This window comes from Caenorhabditis briggsae (genome assembly GCF_000004555.2).
Source record: "Caenorhabditis briggsae complete genome, chrX, whole genome shotgun sequence".
Lineage (NCBI taxonomy): Eukaryota > Metazoa > Nematoda > Chromadorea > Rhabditida > Rhabditidae > Caenorhabditis > Caenorhabditis briggsae.
In genome coordinates this window covers 18518035-18536628 of record NC_013491.2, presented here as the reverse complement: position 1 = coordinate 18536628, position 18594 = coordinate 18518035, and the positions used below count along the sequence as shown (strand labels likewise).

The window sequence follows — 18594 nt, the reverse complement described above, 5'->3', positions numbered from 1 at the left end:
TGCGAGAAAAAAGGGACTACGCAGTCGAGAAAACGGAGAAGACGAGTGGGAGGAGGGAGAAGACGAGGGCAGAAGACTTGGAGCATGATGGACACTGAATATGTATGCAGACCCGAGGAGAGCAAATAGAAAAAACGTCGCCGAAGGACTCGGGAGGTGATCCAACAGATCGCTGTGTGAGTGGAACACACTTTTTATTATTGGTTTTATGGCGGAGAGGAGAGGTCGAATGTAACAATGTTGCGAAGTTTGGCAATTATTTCCCAAATATATGATATTACTCGAAATTCCAGGCAACAAGAACGTTTTCAATAAATTCAAATTGTTGAGCATCACGTCGGACTATTTTCCGCTTATTTTACTCGAGCTTATGTTCCTGATCTTTCCCTCCATTTTGAACCCAAGTATTTGTTCTATCAGTCATTCTCTGTTCAAAACTCAAAAACTTTCCTATCTTTTCATGATATCATCTAAAAAAATTTGAACTTTTGAAATTAATTCAATCTGAAATTTTATACTTATCAAGCACTTTTTTTTTCAAAAAATGATTATTCATTTTGAGAGGGGTGCAAAAAAAGAAGGTAGGAAAAATAGAAATGAAATGGTATCGACTATTTATTTCTTCATTAGAGCAAAGTCAGGTTGTTGAATTAGATCCAGCTTTAAACTCTTAAAAAATGTGTCATTTTCAACAGAATTGTTAACAATGTCGAAACACGCAACTTGAAAAATACGCTCAACAAATTAGTTTTAATAATTTTAGCACATTTTCAGAAGCTGAATTCCTCAATATTTGGAAGCTTTTCAATAATTGTCGGAACGCTGCTTTCATGTGTTCCAGACGTTTTATTGTTTATAACCTTTGGCGATGAACTGAATTTGTTGCTAAAACCCTTTGGAATCTGAACAGCCATTTTTGCAAAGCTTTAAAATTTAATCTTTGCCTTCATTTTCGTTCGAACTAGATATTTTTGAATTTCAACAAAAAGTTAACAGTTTGTACTTTGAGCTGGGGAAAATAGATAATGCTCAAAGCGCCGTATTTTGAACCATAAAGTCATTGATGTAAAACACAAGCTCAATTCGTAATCTGTGGCCATAAAAACGTGAAAAATAGCAAGCAATTATGCGAACATTTCAGACAACATTTCACAGTGGATATTTCAACTTTTTGATCAAATGTTCTATAGTTTTCTCTAGTTTTCCCTCAAAGTTTCAGCCAGATTGGTTCATTTTCCCAATTTTCGCGGAGCTTTTTGGCTTTTCAGGTTTTTTTCCGGATTTTTTCCCTCACCTGAATAACCCCATTAGGTCCTTATTAGCTAGTAAACCCAGGACACAGTAAACATCATATTTGCAAAATTTCAGGCCGGCCCGTCGAGAATTTGGGCGGGCAAAAAATTTCCCAATTTTTCATTGGAAATTTTTTTTACTGAGAAAGGTCGGGTCGGCGGGCCGGGCCGGGCCGGGAAAATTGTCGTTTCGGCTCGACCCGGCCCGGCCCGTTGCAAGTATGATAAACATGAAGCGCTTGGTAGCCCATGGCTACAAATCTATAGATTTTTTTTTGATTAAAAATCGAATACCAAACCTACCAAAGTGAATATCAAACCTATAGAAAACGACTAGGAATGTTGACAAAGGACTCGGGAGGCAATCCAAAATATCTAATTTTTGAGAAATATTTACTTGAAATTTTTCTATTTTTCTAGAATTCCTGATATTAGGCTAATTTTTGGTCCTGAGCTTACCCTTCATTCCGAACCCAAAATCATTCTATCTTTTTAGGATATCACCTGAAAATTTAAAATTCTCGGAAATTGAATCAACCTGAAGACTTATCAAGATTTTGTGTTTCAATTAATCATGATTTATTTTGAGGGTTTGAAAGAAAAAACGAAAAAATGAAAATGAAGTGAATTACAAAAGCAGATGAGGTAGTTGTCAGTATAGATGCGACGATGGAGCTTCAGTGTAGCGACGGCATGTCGTTGAGGTAGATCAAAAGAGGTAGAAGTGAAATCCCGAGCAGTTGTAGTCTACGATGATGTTCCCGTGCTCATCGACCAGTCAAGCCATTACCAAGTGAAGACGACCCTGTAAAACACCAATATTTGTCTAGAATGGGTTGGTGAAGACTAGCAATCGGAACAACTGCACATCTTACCATTTGTAGTCAATGTTAAACGGCTCCTCCGCTACATTTCAAACAACAACACTCCATGGATACATTACCGGTACAATTAGGTTCAAATATTCCTCCGAATACAGTACAAAATATATCTAACAGAGCACCGAATACAGTTCTTACGACTCTGTTAGATTCAACAATAATGAGGAGAAAGGGGAGAAAAGAAAAAAGAAAGAAGGAAAATGAAGGTGTCCGTCGTTTGAGAGTAATTGACACGATGCAGTTGAGAACCTGGTATTCGGTGAGGTAGAAACTTGCATAGTTCACCGAGAGTAATATTCTAAACTATACAACCTACTACCTCACCGTACCCCAGTGTAGAGCCATCATCCTGCAATCCCCTGAAAAATCCCGGTTAGTTTTGAAAGAAATGTAGTATGGTATATGAGAAGGGACCAAGGGGGAAATACTACATATTCAAGGGTCCGAGGGTAATATGAATTCCTAAAAGTGAGGAAAAAATGCTGAAAAAAAGTGGGGAGCTCTCCTCGGGAGGTCATTCTCCAAGAATGAAACTCATTCAGACTAAAGGCAAGGACTAAAAGAGCTCAATGCATAGGAACGCAGGAGGTGGGGCTTAGCGGACGCATCAGAGCAAGTTGGTGCGGCGCCCGGCGTCCCCCATATCTCTATGTCTCTTCGTCTTCGCCTGCTCCTTTGTTGCGAATTGAGGCCCCGGGCGGCAGTACCGGGCGCCGTCGTTCTTCATGGTATCAGGCAAAGTGCGTGGAGTGGACACGGCGTGCCACCACGCACACATACTCCAACAGGCACGTCTACTCTTCGTTGAAATTCAGAGTGGTCAGTGTGCATTTTTGATTGATGATCCTGGCGACAAATGTTGCAAAATGCTGGAGGGCAGAGAGAAAACTGATAACAGAAAGGTATGGGAAGTGAGATTGTACGAGCGCATATAAGTTGACCACAGCTAAAAAATGTTTTCTAGCTTAAAATAAAACCTTATAGTTTGAAATTATTCTCTAAATTTTTAATCTCTGCCTCTAGAGCTTCTAGGGAAAAATATAGGATAGCTTGAAGATAAATTTTCTCCCTTCCTACATACAAAAAGAGAAAAAAAATAACAGTTCGCAAAAAAGCGAACGAATGAAGATTGGAAAGTGGTCAGACAGTCAATAGCCGAGTGACCCACTTCCTAGATAGTTTTTTTTTTGCCGCTTCGTTTTTTATATCGCCCCTCCCCTCCCTCGCGACCACAAAAAAACAGGCGCAAGTTTGTTCCTTGCAAACAATGACCCCACGGTTCGGCTAGCACTGCGTGACACGCGGCACCGATCCGCGTAGCCATTTTTTGAATTGGTCGTAGAGAGGAAAAAGTGAAAACGAACTTTTGTTCCACTTCTTTGGGGACATTTGATTGCGGTGACCTGGATTTTTTTCGAAAATGGAATATATTTTCAAAAAAAGCAACAATGAATCGTATAAAAAACTGCAAAGCGACTTTGACTTGGTCAGGACAAAGGGGATTCAGGATGTGTTGAGTTGTCGCCGGACCTGTCACTGAACCACAAATCACCAGAATCAATTTACAACAAAAAACCAGAAATGAGATAGAATCACCCTAGTTTTTTTGTGGAGTGAAAGTTTTTTTATTCCGGGATGGGAATTGAATGAAAAAAACTGAATCAAAAACTGATATGAAATGATACTGTGAGAGATATTGGGCAACGGATACTGTAGGTAGAACAGGAATGGGAAGTGAAAAACGAAAAAAATGATTTAATTTTATTCTTATAGAAACGGGACAAACTCTTTTCCAATGAAAACATACAGATATTACTAAAAAAAATAAGACATTGGACTCTGAAATCCGGATAATTATTTCGGGACAAACATTCAACTTTGAGTCGATTTTCTTGGTTCCTGTCAAAGATATGAAAAAGTAGTCAACTGACAAAATACTTTTGATTCTACGATAAATACTTTGTCAGTTTACCTTGTTTTTACATACATCACAGGAACCAAGATACACTGGCTCAAAGTCAAAAAGAAGGTCATTCTATACGAGTGTTTACGGTAATTTCGAAAAAAATAATTTTACTTCTTTTTTTTTCGAAATCCTGGGACATGGAATCAGTTTTCAATTTTTTTTCGCATTTTGTGGTGCCGACCCAATAACAAAAATCAGTCATAATGATAAGTTAACATTCGTAAGTTGTTCAAATTTTCTAGATTTTCACAAAATGTTTATATTTTTCGGTGTCCCATTAACCCTTAGTCACTTTATTGGAAAATGGCCAATTTTATACAAAAAAAGATTTTTTGCCACAAAAACTGGAATTCCAGCACTTTAACACCATCCAAACGGTCAACTTTGAGCCATGTATCACATTTTCTGCATAATATGGCAAAAAGTGGTCAACTGACAAAATGTTCATTATATTTTCAGAAATGTGTTAATAGTTGACCACTTTTTTTATATCATCCTCAAGAACCGAGATAAATTAGCTTAAAGTTCAACGTTAGGAGGAGAGGGTCATTCTAATAGTTTCAGTGCCCCGGATCCTTCAAGAGAAGCCGAATGTTTGTGTTTTCAGAATTATGTTTGTTCGATTTGCCTTTCCTCTAAAAATTATTCTGATTTTGGTCTGTACCTACATCTCATTTTTTCACGAACTATCCATTATGTTCTCTCTCATTATACCGATCACAACGCACCATGTCTCCCTGCTAATTCCCTTGTCCTCTCCCAACACCACGTCATCATCTCACTCACACACACACAAAAAATGTTGCGTGAGACATTGCGATTCCCCTCCAATGGTCCTTCTCTTCCTGTTTCTTATTCTGGGACCACCTAGCACATGCCGGCACACACACACACTTACACACAACGCTCTTGAGGGTATCTTTCCCTTGGGGGACGCGCACACAAAATGCGCTAGCGCACGCGATGCGCGCCAATTATCGCTGCACAAGAAACGCGCCAAGTTGCATTGTTATTGTTTGTTTTAAAGCGAAAATTGCGCTTAATTACTCATTTTTTGTCTTTTTTCCGGAATTTCTTGTCAATTGTTTTTATTTTGACAGGTATCGCCAAAAAATACGGGAAAATGATTACAAATGAGACGTCACCTGCGGGTGTGAACTTGAATTCGTTGCAAATGGACAAACAGGTAGGTTTTCTGAGCTGAAATCCGTAGATATATTTTTATTTAGATGACACAAAGAGCGCGAGACATTGCACGACGAATCCAACTACGGGTCGGTGAAATCCAGACAAAAGCCGATGATATGGAGGCGATTGTTAGAGAAGTTACACTCAGAGTGGGCTATGCAGCTTCCAAAATGGGCAATCTGAAGAACCAAAAACCAGTACAGCAGGTATTCCACATCGGGAAGTTTCTTCTCACTTCATTGTTTACATTTTCAGGTTGTTTCTACTCAAAACATCAAAAAGGAAGAAGATTCGCCGCCCAATCGCATATCAGAAGACGCCTGGACTCCGTTGTTTCTGGAGACGTATAAAAAAGCAATATTGGAACCTGGGCAAACAATTATTCCTATGGTTGGACACTAAACTTTGATACTGTTTTAATAATTGTCGCATTTGCAGGTCAATCACGCGGTATTCAGGTCGGGTAGTTTTGGAGATAGCAACGGGTACACAAATGGTCACAGCATTGCAAACGGGCATACACGTAGTATGGATGGTTCCGAACGAAGTATTATTGAAGAATCGGAGAATGAGGAACCTGAGGAGCCACCACGCGCTCAAATCCCAAAACCGCCGGTCATTCCCGTTAATCTACCGATTCGGAGAGGTTCGATAGCTTCTATATACAACAAGATCTAACTGTTTATCTCAGATGCTTCTCCCTCTCTTCCTCCCACGCCTACACCAATTGCCACCAAGGTAGGTATCATGCAGCAGCCAACAATCATTCCTCGCCAAGAACCTGAGCCACAAGTGGAGCCTCACACGCCACAAGATACATCAGGAGTAACTCGAGAGAGTCTCCCAGCAGAAGAAATCAATTCTACGCAAAAGATTCAAGCTAGACCAGCCGCTCTGGCATCGGTTATCAGCGAGATGAGAGCCAAAGTGGCCACAAGGCAGAAGTTCTTCGACTCTGATTCAGACTCTGATACGGAGCCGCTCAGAATCAGTCAGCCAAAGCCATCAACTTCAACAACACTGCCGAAAGACGTGGCTATTGATCCATCACCTGTACCTCGTCGATCAGAGCCTTCTATCTCCAGAATTACACCTGTCGAGGTTGTTTTTTTTTTCTGTCCACCGTAACTTATACAACTTTAATTTCTCAGCGAATTTCCAAAACAGAGGTTCCCCCAGCTCTACAGCGGCTAACTGCCAAAAGCTCAACTGCCAAAAATACTACTCAAGGACAGGGAAATGAGTGCAAACTTGTCGCTAACATTTTCGACTCGGACTCTGAATCGGATACTGAATTTTCAAAACCACCGCCTAAGCCGACAATGAAGGCCGTAGCCAAAAATTCTTCTGTGGTATCAACTTCAAAACAGAACGAGAAAAAGGAAGCGGTAAAGTCTACACTATCGGAACGAGAAATCTCTAACCCATTATTTGAGGTGAGTAGTCAGCTTCAAGTAATGGAGTAAGTGTTCTTGTCCGGCTTGATGCCGAAAAATTGGTTTAAAGGCGCATCGTCGGTCCTGCAGCAAAATCAGCAAAAGTTCCGAGACCGTATCTCGAAATTGATATACTTGCCGTATTTTCTCTGCATAGAAGCTCACAAAAACCTTCCAATTTAAGCTCAATTATCCTGATTGCTGTGAAAGATATCAACACTTGGTCAACTGATAAATTATTTGTCCTAACGCCATCAATATTTTATCAGCTGACAAATTGTTAATATCTTTCACAGGAATCGAGATAATTGAGCTCAAAGTGAACGGTGTGGGTGGGCGTCTATTAAAATATGGTACCCATAATACCCATGTTTGGCTGTTTCCCTACTTTCACATAAAATTTCAGTTAATTATTCATAAAAATCTGACAAAATCAACAAAACCGCCTAGAACCTAAGAGAAGTAAGCAAAAATAATAAGTTTGGAATAAGGTATTGCAGGCCAATCAAGCAATTTTTGTTGTTCTCTGCTGCAGAACCGACGATGCGTCTTTAAATGAATTTTCAGTTGCCAGGTTCCCGCATTTTCTTTAATAGAAGCCCTCGTTATATATGCACTTTGAACTCAATTATCACAGTTCATTTGAACAATTATCAAAAAAGTTACAACTAATATATTACTCATCATAATATCATCAATATTTTATCAATTGACAATTTTTTGATATCTCTCAAAGACAAGATGATAATTGAGCTCAAAAAACGTATAGGGTAAACATCTATTAGGGAAAATACGGTTATCACTGCCGAACGAGGATAATACGGTGTTCAGTAGTAATGAAAAATAATTATAAATCAATTTTCAGGGTGAACAGTCTGTGAAAATCGCTTCCGTCCCTCTGAAGGTGGAAACCAAGCCAGTTGAAAAAATAGTGGAAATTCAGAAACCAGTTGCAAACGTTGAAACCAAAAAATCTGAAACAGTTGAAACGAAAACTGCTCCACCAGTTGCAAAAGTCGAAGCCAAACAAGCTCCTCCACCAGTCGCTAAAGTCGGCAGATCAATATTCTCCGACTCAGATTCCGATGATGATTTCCTCAAGTCGTTCTCTAAACCTAAGACTCCCGCGGCAACGACAGCTGCCAAGGAGACTCCAGCTGCTGCTGCTGCAGAGCCAAAAGTTGTGAGAAACCGGATGAGAAGACACTTTCCGCTGCTCCCGTGGTGCGTCTTTCACACTTTTAATATTTCTGTTTTGATGTCGATACTAGTATTAATATGCAAATTTTCAGGCCAAAGCCACCACACCACTCGCATCGACGCCTACTGTTGGAAAAGTGGAGACAAGTGCAGGGAAAACAAAGGCAGCAACAAACGTGGAACCAAAAAACCCGCAAAAATCTTCTCTATTCGACGACAGTGATTCGGATTCTGATCTATTTTCGGCGTCGAGCAAACCAAAAATGCTGAATACTCCAAACAATACAAAACCTAAAGTTAACACACCTGTTACCACTGGTCCTCTCAAATCGGTAGGTTGTAATTTCAAACCATTGTAAAGCTATTTATTCATTTTAGGCTCCCTCATCTGAACAAACACTGCCGGAGACAGCCACTGGTGCCAAAAAAGAGCAGACTAGCAAAGCGATGTCGGCGAAAATTTCACTGATCGCAGACTTGCAAAAAAAGATTCGCCTCCCGGGCGCTCCGCCACCAGCTATGCCATCCAAAGATGCTTCCAATGAGAAGAAAGATACTTTGGCTGCTGAGAACGGTAATGGAACGACTACTATTCTAAAGGTAAGGCTATTGTATTTTTAAAAAAATCAATAATCAAAAAAAAAAATTTTAGAGTCGTTGCCGTGGTCCACCGAATCGTCGTCCACCAACTCGCCCCACCAACGTGTCAAATTAAAAAAATACGGTTAATTTTTGTGAACATGATGTTTATCGGTTATCATGGATTGTTTTATATTGTATATGTATATTGAAATGAAGATTTCATGCTGTCAATTGTTTCGGTTAATGTCAACAATGCAAAAAAAAATTTTTTTGAAACAAATTACCGCGAAACCTGTAATAGAAGGGCTCCCTAACTTTCAAACTTGAGCTACTCTATCTTTGTACCTATCGAAGATATAAAAAAAAGTTGCCAACTGACAAATACTTCATCAAATTATCATAAACATTTTATCAGTTAACACGTTTTTGATATCTTGCACAGAAATTGAGATATTTAGTTCGAATTTGACAGTGTGAGACCGTTCAGGTTTGACGGTACGAAATAGAAGTGCCTGCCCATTTTTGGCTAAAATTGAAAGTTCACGTTTTTTTTAAATTTTTTGGAACCAGTAACCATTACACGAGATCTGTCTCAATCTATTAATAATTTTGAAAATGTGAATTTGTGTTAACATATGATTTATTTTTATGAAAAAAATGTTGAACAAAAGAGCACGGAATGAATTAGAAATTTGAGAAGAAGCGATTTGGAAGAAATAATATGACATGGAATTTGATGATGTGATTCACAACGATGACTTCCGCACATTCAAAATTTATAGAGATTCATTTGCTCTTTGATGTCCTCGCTGCTCATGCCGAACTTTTCCTGGTTCTGCATCATCAACTTCATTATTGATTCCATTTGATTGTTTGTCATTTGGTTCTCCTGGAAAATAGTAAAACACTGATAACATGCAAATTACACGTTTAAATTTCTCGCTTACGATTTCTCGCTCTTGTTCGCTCATTTCAGCGGCAATTTGACGAGTTTTCGCTTTCAATTGAGCGGTGGCAAGTTTTCCATGAAGTTTTCCAATGGTTACGTTCATTTTGTCCGCGTCCGATAGTTCCTAAAACAATTTTTACCTTTTGAAAATTTTTCAATTCTTAAAATACCTGTGCATTCGATGTTGAAGGGGCCTCAGCATTGAATTTTTGATGAGTATTCTTGATTTTGCGCTTGTTGAACTGTGGCATTTGCTCTTCCTCCTCTTCCTCATCTTCTTGCTGATTCTCTTCTTCATCTTCCTGTTCATCAGAGTTTGTCTCGCTGTCTGAATCACTGCTCTGAGTGACGACATCTGGTACTTCTGAAGCTTGAATTTCCAATTTTTCTGGTAAGCAGAAAACGCTTACCATTTTCGCAAACCTCCGGACTGAAGATAACTTTTTTAAGGCCTGTAGTGTTCATTTTACCAACGAACTTGTCATTTTCCTTCTTTATTTCTAGGGTTGGTGGTTTTTTATTCTTCCAAAAGAAATTCAGAATGATAGAGATTATTGCCCCGCCCTGCAAGGAAATTTAATTAAATGGTGGGAAATTGATTTTAATATCAAACTTACGATGATAGTTATACCAATTACTATCCATTCTTCTGACGAATATGCAGGCAGCATACTGAAAGAAAAAAATATGGTTTTAATTTGAAGCGAACTAGTTAAATTTTAGCTTGAGCTTACTCCTAACGAGCAAGTTAACACAATTAATGAAATCGAAAGGACTGGACGAGTGACACGCCTAGTGAACTAAAAATGTGAGATGGAGAGGAGCAGAACGCGCGTAACGCTGCCATTTCCGATGCATAAGTATGGCTTCCCGTCCGGAGATTATCCCCCGTGTTATCCGCGATAACATCCGGACTAACGGTGAGGATTGAAAGGATTGGCGATGCACGAGATGGATTTGGACAGCTCCTCTCGCTCGGTCTCATGAATATACATCGTCACAAAAACCCCCTCCGGAGAATCAATAAAACTAACGGGAACACTGCAATGACGACGGGGTTTTCGGTGTTAGAGACGGCGGGGACATGCTCCGGAAAAAAAAGAAACGTTTTTCGGGGTCTTGGAAAATGAATTTTTCTCGTCTTCAAGACATACACATGCGAGTGACAACACTCACACAGCCAAAAGTAAGAAGAAACCATGAATAATTTGTATGCTTTGGATATACTGGATGTAAGCTCATAGAACGAGAGGGGTTGGTGGTGATTAACAAGTCAGGATGAAATGAGAACTGCAAAAATTAGTATCTCGAGTTGAAAAGTAATAGCACCGAAAGCCTGAAAGCCTTATTCACTGAGTAGATATGTTTTCTATCAAGTTGTATTTTCTGCAAATATCTTTTTTTGCAGACATGGTTTGAAAAATATAGAAAACCAGTTTGAATTTTATCAGTTGGATTTGAATACTTCAAAAAACGATCGAAATCTTATGTTTCAAAAAATAATCAGTCTATAGTGCTTCAACTATCGTAAAACATATAATAAAACTGCCCCACACACTGTCAAGTTTGAGCTCAAGTATCTCGATTCCTATGCATGATATCAAAAATGTGTCAACTACTAAAACACTTCTAATATTATGTTGAACATTTTATTAGGACAACTTTTTTATATCTTTCACAGGAACCGAGTTTGCCCAAAGTTTAGATTAAGGATTCCCTTATTACAGGTTTCACAGTATGGTTTCAAAATTTCCATAAAATTCAAATTTCCTCACTTTTCTTCTCCCATTTTCCATTTTAGACCCTCATCCATATCCGCGAATTCCCGTCTCATTCTCGATTACTTCCAACAAATTGTCCCAATCCTTGCTTTGGGTTTCAAACTTGTGCAATCGTAGCCATACACACTCTCTATCTCCTCTCCGTTTTGCGTGCCTGCCCAGCGTGTGTGTGTCGGCAGCGGCAGCCTTGGCAGAGAACGGACGGCGGGGTCGGCCTATGCATAAACGTTGAATACTCAGTCAATGATTTGGCTGCGTACATTGTCGTTTTCTCTGCGCGCTCTCGCGACGCACACTCTCTCCGCATCTTTTGTTTTGTGTAACATTGAGGTAGTTGTTTGGATATCAAGGAACCTTTTTTTGTTTTTTTATTGATAAGTCTAATCTCATATCAGTTCTAGATCCGATTTAAGATGTTTTAAGTGTAGTATCTCAAGATTCTATTTATTTTTTCCTCTTAAATTCGTTAAATTATTATTTTCAGGGAGCCATGTTGAGTCAGCAACTAGTCAACAATGCCAGATCTCTACAGAAGGGTAAGGCTACAACAAATAGACTCAAAGTTACGCTAATTTTGTTCTAGGAGCTGCCCGTTTCTACAACAACACCTACAACAACCTGAAAATCAATAAAGACACCAAGGTTATTGTCCAAGGATTCACAGGAAAGCAGGTAAGAAGTAAATATAAAAATGAGAAAGAGTAAAAGCAAGAAACTAGTTGCTAATGAGCTGAAAACCTTTCTAAGACAGATTATCATCGCTTGGTTGATGTCAAAGATGAATAAATCATGCGGATGAACTGAGATTTTGACGTCAAACTCAAAAAGAGATCGCACGCAAACCACGAACATTTAAAATATATTTAAAAATATCGATTTTGCAGGGAACCTTTCACGGAAAGCAGATGATCGACTACAAGACCAACGTCGTAGGAGGAGTCAACGCTAACAAGGCCGGCACCCAGCACTTGGGACTTCCAGTCTTCAAGAATGTCACCGAGGCTCGCAACAAAACCGGCGCCGACGCTAGTGTTATCTACGTTCCAGCCAGCGCTGCCGCAAACGCTATCGAGGAGGCCATGGATGCTGAGATTCCATTGGTGGTGTGCATCACCGAAGGAATCCCACAACACGACATGGTCCGTGTCAAGTCTCGTCTTCTCAAGCAAAACAAGACCAGACTCGTCGGACCAAACTGTCCAGGAATCATCTCCGCTGATCAGTGCAAGATCGGAATCATGCCAGGACATATTCATAAGAGAGTGAGTAACTGTAAGAATATGAACAAGACAATATTGACAGCTAAAATGAATGATAAGTGATATGATGACATTCTGAATGGAAAATAAACAAGGTGTACGGCTAAATTAATCTATATTTTTAGGGATGCATCGGAATCGTGTCGCGTTCGGGAACTCTCACCTATGAAGCTGTTCACCAGACCACTCAAGTCGGATTCGGACAGACATTGTGCGTCGGAATCGGAGGAGATCCATTCAACGGAACCAACTTCATCGATTGTCTTCACGTCTTCCTCGAGGATCCAGAAACCAAGGGTGAGTAAAAGAAATAGGATGCAAATAACCAATTGGCGCGTTTGAAAACGCCGTGAACCCTGTCTTGGAAGAGCCCTTGAAACTAAAGGGTCCCTCTAAGTGAAGTGCACTAGAGGTCCCAAAAAATCAGAAGGATCGTTTCTTCTAACACAGGTTTTACGCTAGCTACAAACCAAGAGGGTGCATAATGGCCGCCGCCAGTGCTGTTCCAAACTCTATTCAAAAAATGAATGAGTTGAATAATTTTACAATTTTCTTTGTGACTTCCCAGAACAATTTTTTAGTCAGTTCATTTTCATTTTGCTGTTCCAAGATATAAAGTAAAAATATTCAGTTGGATGTCGATTAAAAACAAAATTAGGAGGGCAAACATTTGGAGCACTGTTTTTAGCTCAAAAATTTTAGAACTCGGAAAGTTCACAGAATTGTCGGAAAGATGCGGTTCGAAGAATTGATAGATGATTCAGATTAGACACTCGTCAAGCGAAAAATATTACAGATTTCCGTTTCCCATAAATTTTGTGAGGTGAAAATGAAAAAAACCCTAAAACTGAATAAGCATGGCGATTTTGAGAAGACATATTTATTGATAATTGAATATCAGACATGTGAAACAAAATTTCAAAAATTCATGCATACGCGACAGTAAAACTCAATAAAACATACAAAAACAAAATTTTATAATAATTAAAAAAAAACAAAAAAAACCGAATTTTTATAATTTTTAGCCTATGGACCATTCTCAGAAGTCTGGATGTTGGCGGTCAGGTTTCCGATTATGTTGAAAATATCGGAAGGTGTAAAACAGACCAAGATTGAAAATAATGCATTCACAGAATTTTTCGAAAATTCTTAGTTTTTCAGCTATTTGTCGTTTTTGGACAGTAACCTGTTTTCACCTTTTCAATACAAAAACAAGCCAAAAAAGGATTGGATTGTTCAGAAATCGGCAAATAGCTAAAAAACGAAAATTTTAAAAGAATTCTGAGAATGCAATATTTTCAATCTAGGTCTGTTTTACTCCCATCCAAATTTTCAAAGTGATCGGAAGCTGGACCACCGAGTTACATACTCCTGTAAATGGTCAAAATCAACTGAAAAACACGATTTTTCTACAGCCTATTGACCGGCACTGTGGATGACACAAAAATTGAGGCATCATCTTATCAAATTTGCATTTTCAGGAATCATCCTCATCGGAGAAATCGGAGGATCTGCTGAAGAGGAAGCCGCCCAATTCCTCAAGGACCACAACACTGGAGTTAACAAAAAACCAGTTGTCTCATTCATCGCCGGTGTCACCGCTCCACCAGGCAGAAGAATGGGACACGCTGGAGCGATTATCTCCGGTGGAAAGGGAACCGCTGCTGACAAGATCAATGCTCTCAGAGAAGCCGGAGTTGTTGTAAGTCTTGCTTTTTTTAGAATTCGAAGGGAATTTTATGTTTTATAACTTTTGTATAGAGCTTCATAGTGGGATTTCAGGTGACCGACTCTCCAGCTAAACTCGGAACATCTATGGCTAAAGCTTTCATGGATCAGATGTAAGTCTCGGATGCTCTCGCTCAATCACGCTCCTCACTTGTGAGATAATTAGCTTACAACTATTGTAGCGATCTTGCTCTTCTTTTTCTAATTGGCTCTTCTTTCCTTGTTTTTGAACTTTCGTATTCTTCGTTTCCCTCCTTTCCGTATAGACAGAATTTTACTGACTCCTGTTCTTTTTTCTGATAAAAATAATGAAACATTTGCTGGCGGTGCATGTGTATAGGAATAATATTTTATGACAGAATGGAATGGACAATGATGAGTATGCTGAATATTGACCTGAGGCTAAAGGAGAGGCTGGATGATTGGGCAACTTCTTCAATAATGATTGACTTTCGTCGAACCATGTTTTCCTTGGTCCAGACTCGCTTGAATTTTGCGGTTTGTCGGTATGGAGATCGGAGGGATTGTCTGAATAATTCAGATAACGAAATATGACCTCCGGAAAATGAAATTTCAGAGCTTCTACACAATTCAAAACTTACATTGTATCACTATCTCTAATTTTTTCAATTACAAATCCATTTGTTTGGAGATGGGTCAGTACACTGTTGTTCCCGAAAAAGTGACCAGCGCCAATTGCCGAGAAAATCGTATGATTATTTCTAGCTCGAAGAATGTTGTGTATCCGTTTTGCCATCCGAATGTTCCTTCGGATAAATATATCGTCTTTTAGTTTTTTGTTTATCTGAAATCAAATTATTAAACTTGTTGAAAAATGCAGCGAAAAATTCATACCTCCTCTGCTTTAAACTTCTCTTCTGTTTTTGTGGCGTAATCAATGATTGACATTCCATCTTTCTCGAAAATGTCTTCTTTGAGTGTTCCGCATTTGTAATGTTTGATAAGTTCTTTCAAACTGCTTTTGGAGTCTGTTTTTTCAGAACGCTTTTCTCGGAATTTATCTTCGAGATACTGGAGAGTGTGTTCGATGGCGAAGATGATCTGAAAATAGGTTTTCTTTTGTGGATTACTGTAACTGAGGTAGTATTGACACTTTTTTTGCACATTAATTCATAGCTCAATAATTTTTATTTTCTGTATTTTACAGAATTATATAGTTAAGAAGCTGCCTTAAAAATTGAATTTTTTTATTTTAAAAAGTTAATGAAATCAGTGAAAAATATCCCATGTTTCATCAATAACATCTTTCTAGAGTTTTCGAAAGAAACTTTTGTACACAAAGGCTAGAAGCCAAAACTTGAAGTTTATTAAGATGTCGAATCTTTCAGATAAACAAAAAATCCGACCAATTCTATAAATTATAAAAATCGCTATGAAATGCTAATTTCATTTCTCAGTACATGAAACTTACAAGTACTGTAAAACTTGTAAAACAAGGGCTTCCGCACTGTAAAGTTTGTGCTGAGTTTTCTCGGCTCTTATAAGAAATACAAACATTGTATCCACTGATAAAATATTTGTGATATTATGATGATCAATTTATCAGTTAACAACGTTTTCATGTCTCCGACTGCAATCGTGATACATTGGCTCAGAGCTGAAAGTTAGGGGGACTTTCTAATTCAGTTCTTACGGTATATGTTCTAAGTTCTGCTGTAGACAAATTTCTAATGAAACAAATGAGGTCGAATTCAAATAGCTACAACCCAATAAAATTTTGCTCTCTTTTTAGATTTAATTTTCAAAAAATCGCAAAAAGAGTAAGAACAGTCGGAATCGTAAAATCAGAACCCAAATCCACCCTTTGCCAGGATGGTTTCATGAGACTTGGATACAGTTTTGATTATTCCAGCCTGAACCCTCAAATACGTCTTTTAATATGTTCACTAAATTTTTTAGCACCTCAACGGTGCAACCGGATGACAAAAACCAACATACATCCGCTTTTAGCACTTCTTAGCCAACACCCGGCAGCTCAATCTTTTGTTTCTTACTCGTATTGCCCCCAATTTTCCTACACATTTTGGCACACACAGCTAGAGGTGCTACTTCGACACGACAATTATCGTTTCGCCATATTGCACATTCTATTATTCCGTGACTAATGGACCCTCCTCCCCATCCTTGACACTTTCATTGTTTGTGTTCCACACGCTTTTGTCGGTTTGAGAAAAGAGTGTGGTTCAAGAGTTATGGAGTACTTCCGGAAGAATAGAAAAAAGAACTCAGAAAGATAATTTGAAAATATGTAATAGAAAACCACAAAACCTCATCATTGGAAACGGAGCAAACTGGATTACACTGCTCTTCTGCAGTTTCTATAGGAATGATGGTCTTCCTCTCTTCGATTGCTTTTTGTGCAATATATAGGTCTAAGAGTGGGCTGGATGCTTTTTCAAAGTCATTTTCACACATTTGATAAAGCAAGAACAGCAGCCATATTGGTCGTTTTTTCCACCAATTACCTGAAAGACACATTTGAATTTAAGAAAATACCCTATCATTGCGCTTCGAGCTCAATCTTCTCGGTTCTTGCGAAAGATATTGACTTTTTTTTAACTGATAAATTATTTACCATGAAATCAACTATATTTTATCTGTGGACAGTTTTTCGATATCTCTTGAAAGAACCGAGCTAATTGAGCTTGAAGCTATGAGATTCTATTAAAGGAAATACGTTGAATTTTGGTCGAAAAAGTTCAAATTTGGAAGTGTTTTTTGGTTTTACAATTCATTTTCCGACAATATAATTCAGAAAAAATTTTGTGGAAAAAGTCGAAATTTTCAGAGATTTTAGAGCTAAATAATTGGAGCTTAAAATCTTCAAAACCTTTATAACTGTTGCTAAACAATTATCGAGATGAACGCTGAGTCGTAATTACCTTCTGTTTTCACACAAAACAAATTATTTTCGCTAGTAGTGCTAAAATCATCTGTTCCGGTATTTACCATCTGGTAGCATATACTGTTTGGACTCTGGTAGCTCTCGTGAGAATGAATGACCCACTCAAACAAACGTCTCATTTTGAGAGGGCAAACACGTGTAATACAACATATATAGAGATGAGAACTACCTGTGATATTATTGTAGATGTCCTCGGCGTGTTTAATCTTTTTGACGTCCCTTGGATTTTGACTTTGTGCCCAGGTGAGGAAATTGGATCGAAGATATTCCATAACTGAATAATATAATTTTGTGGGGAATTAAAAAAAATACAAACTTACTCTTTTCAATTTTCTCGAACAATTCCTTTGGCAAATAGGACTGTGCTGTTTCATCAAATGCCAAATTCTTACAAGCTATCAATTCATGAATAGTAGCTTCATCATGCAAATCTATTTCTAGGAGTACGGTGTCCGAGGTGTAAAAAGCTTCTCGAACTCGATCACTAACTGAAAGAGTTGAAATAATTCATAAGTCGTGTAAATTCTTCATGTGTTTTACCTTCCTTCCAAACCTCGGTGACTGGAACATGAATCGTGCCAAACAAGTAGCCTTGTGAAAATAGTTGAGGATGTTTTACAGACCATAGGAATATGTTTCTATCATTCTGAGGATAAGAAACAAGATTTTATTTGTTTCAGCTGTTCTAAATGCTCACCTGATGCTCTAGATGCTCACATTGACCATATGAAAGGTCTATGCGATACAAAACTAATAAAATATGTAGTAACAAAATGCCATAGGACATCTTAATAGTGTCAAAAAGTGGACAGAGACATAAGTGACTCTGGATTCCACTATTGAAATAAACAAAAGAGAATATAGAGCAGTTGGTAGTTGAGTGAAAGAACACGGAAAAAGGGAAACTCTGTGGGTCGGAGCTCAAAGGGAAAAAGGTGGCTGTGGTGGTGGAGTGTTTGGGGGTGCGTTTTTCGTGTCTCGGGTCGGGGCGGAGTTAGGTGTGAGTGTGGTCCATATTGATCTGTCTTGTAGTGTGCACTGTTTGGTTAGATATGTCTATTGTTATACGGAAAAAGTTTGGAGCTTCTGATCTACTGTGTGTTGTGATATCTCGAAATTACATCAGGGATATTAGGAATGGCTTTCTCGTATTTTCTTGGTATGTCTAAAACTCCGTTTTTGAAATTTTCAAAATTTCAGAATCTCGGAATACTCCGATTTTGAAAAAATTGGAATTTCTGAATTTCGGAATTTACCGATTTTGGAAAAATTCGAAATTTCGGAACTTTCCGAATTTCTAAATTTTTGAATTTCGAAATTCACCCATTTTGAAAAATTCAAAATTTTGGAATTTACAGATTTTGGAAAAATTCGGAATTTCGGAACTTTCCGAATTTCGGAAATTT

The 18594-nt window shown here is 38.4% G+C and overlaps 5 protein-coding genes across 5 annotated transcripts; 2 read left to right on the top strand and 3 right to left on the bottom strand.

The window, feature by feature from the left end:
- Window positions 1-5262: 5262 nt before the first annotated feature.
- CBG07583 lies at window positions 5263-8678 on the top strand (the record flags this gene model as incomplete). The annotated part of the gene is made up of 10 exons (XM_045240518.1): window positions 5263-5325; window positions 5369-5533; window positions 5583-5717; window positions 5766-5973; window positions 6019-6428; window positions 6479-6763; window positions 7629-8182; window positions 8217-8295; window positions 8342-8563; window positions 8616-8678. 10 exons carry the CDS (start codon window positions 5263-5265, stop codon window positions 8676-8678), a joined length of 2184 nt encoding a protein of 727 aa, XP_045093497.1.
- Window positions 8679-9314: 636 nt separating this feature from the next.
- On the bottom strand, window positions 9315-10165 carry CBG07584 (the record flags this gene model as incomplete). Its single annotated transcript, XM_002645802.1, has 5 exons — window positions 9315-9434; window positions 9493-9618; window positions 9665-9858; window positions 9905-10058; window positions 10112-10165. 5 exons carry the CDS (start codon window positions 10163-10165, stop codon window positions 9315-9317), a joined length of 648 nt encoding a protein of 215 aa, XP_002645848.1.
- Window positions 10166-11765: 1600 nt separating this feature from the next.
- On the top strand, window positions 11766-14379 carry Cbr-sucl-1 (the record flags this gene model as incomplete). The annotated part of the gene is made up of 6 exons (XM_002645803.2): window positions 11766-11811; window positions 11859-11947; window positions 12160-12537; window positions 12660-12831; window positions 14016-14236; window positions 14317-14379. 6 exons carry the CDS (start codon window positions 11766-11768, stop codon window positions 14377-14379), a joined length of 969 nt encoding a protein of 322 aa, XP_002645849.2.
- Window positions 14380-14664: 285 nt separating this feature from the next.
- CBG07586 lies at window positions 14665-16698 on the bottom strand (the record flags this gene model as incomplete). Its single annotated transcript, XM_045240517.1, has 5 exons — window positions 14665-14676; window positions 14724-14790; window positions 14865-15067; window positions 15118-15324; window positions 16552-16698. 5 exons carry the CDS (start codon window positions 16696-16698, stop codon window positions 14665-14667), a joined length of 636 nt encoding a protein of 211 aa, XP_045093496.1.
- Window positions 16699-17127: 429 nt separating this feature from the next.
- CBG07587 lies at window positions 17128-17975 on the bottom strand (the record flags this gene model as incomplete). Its single annotated transcript, XM_002645805.1, has 4 exons — window positions 17128-17462; window positions 17509-17676; window positions 17729-17834; window positions 17886-17975. The coding sequence occupies 4 exons, from the start codon at window positions 17973-17975 to the stop codon at window positions 17128-17130; spliced, it is 699 nt and encodes a 232-aa protein (XP_002645851.1).
- Window positions 17976-18594: the final 619 nt, after the last annotated feature.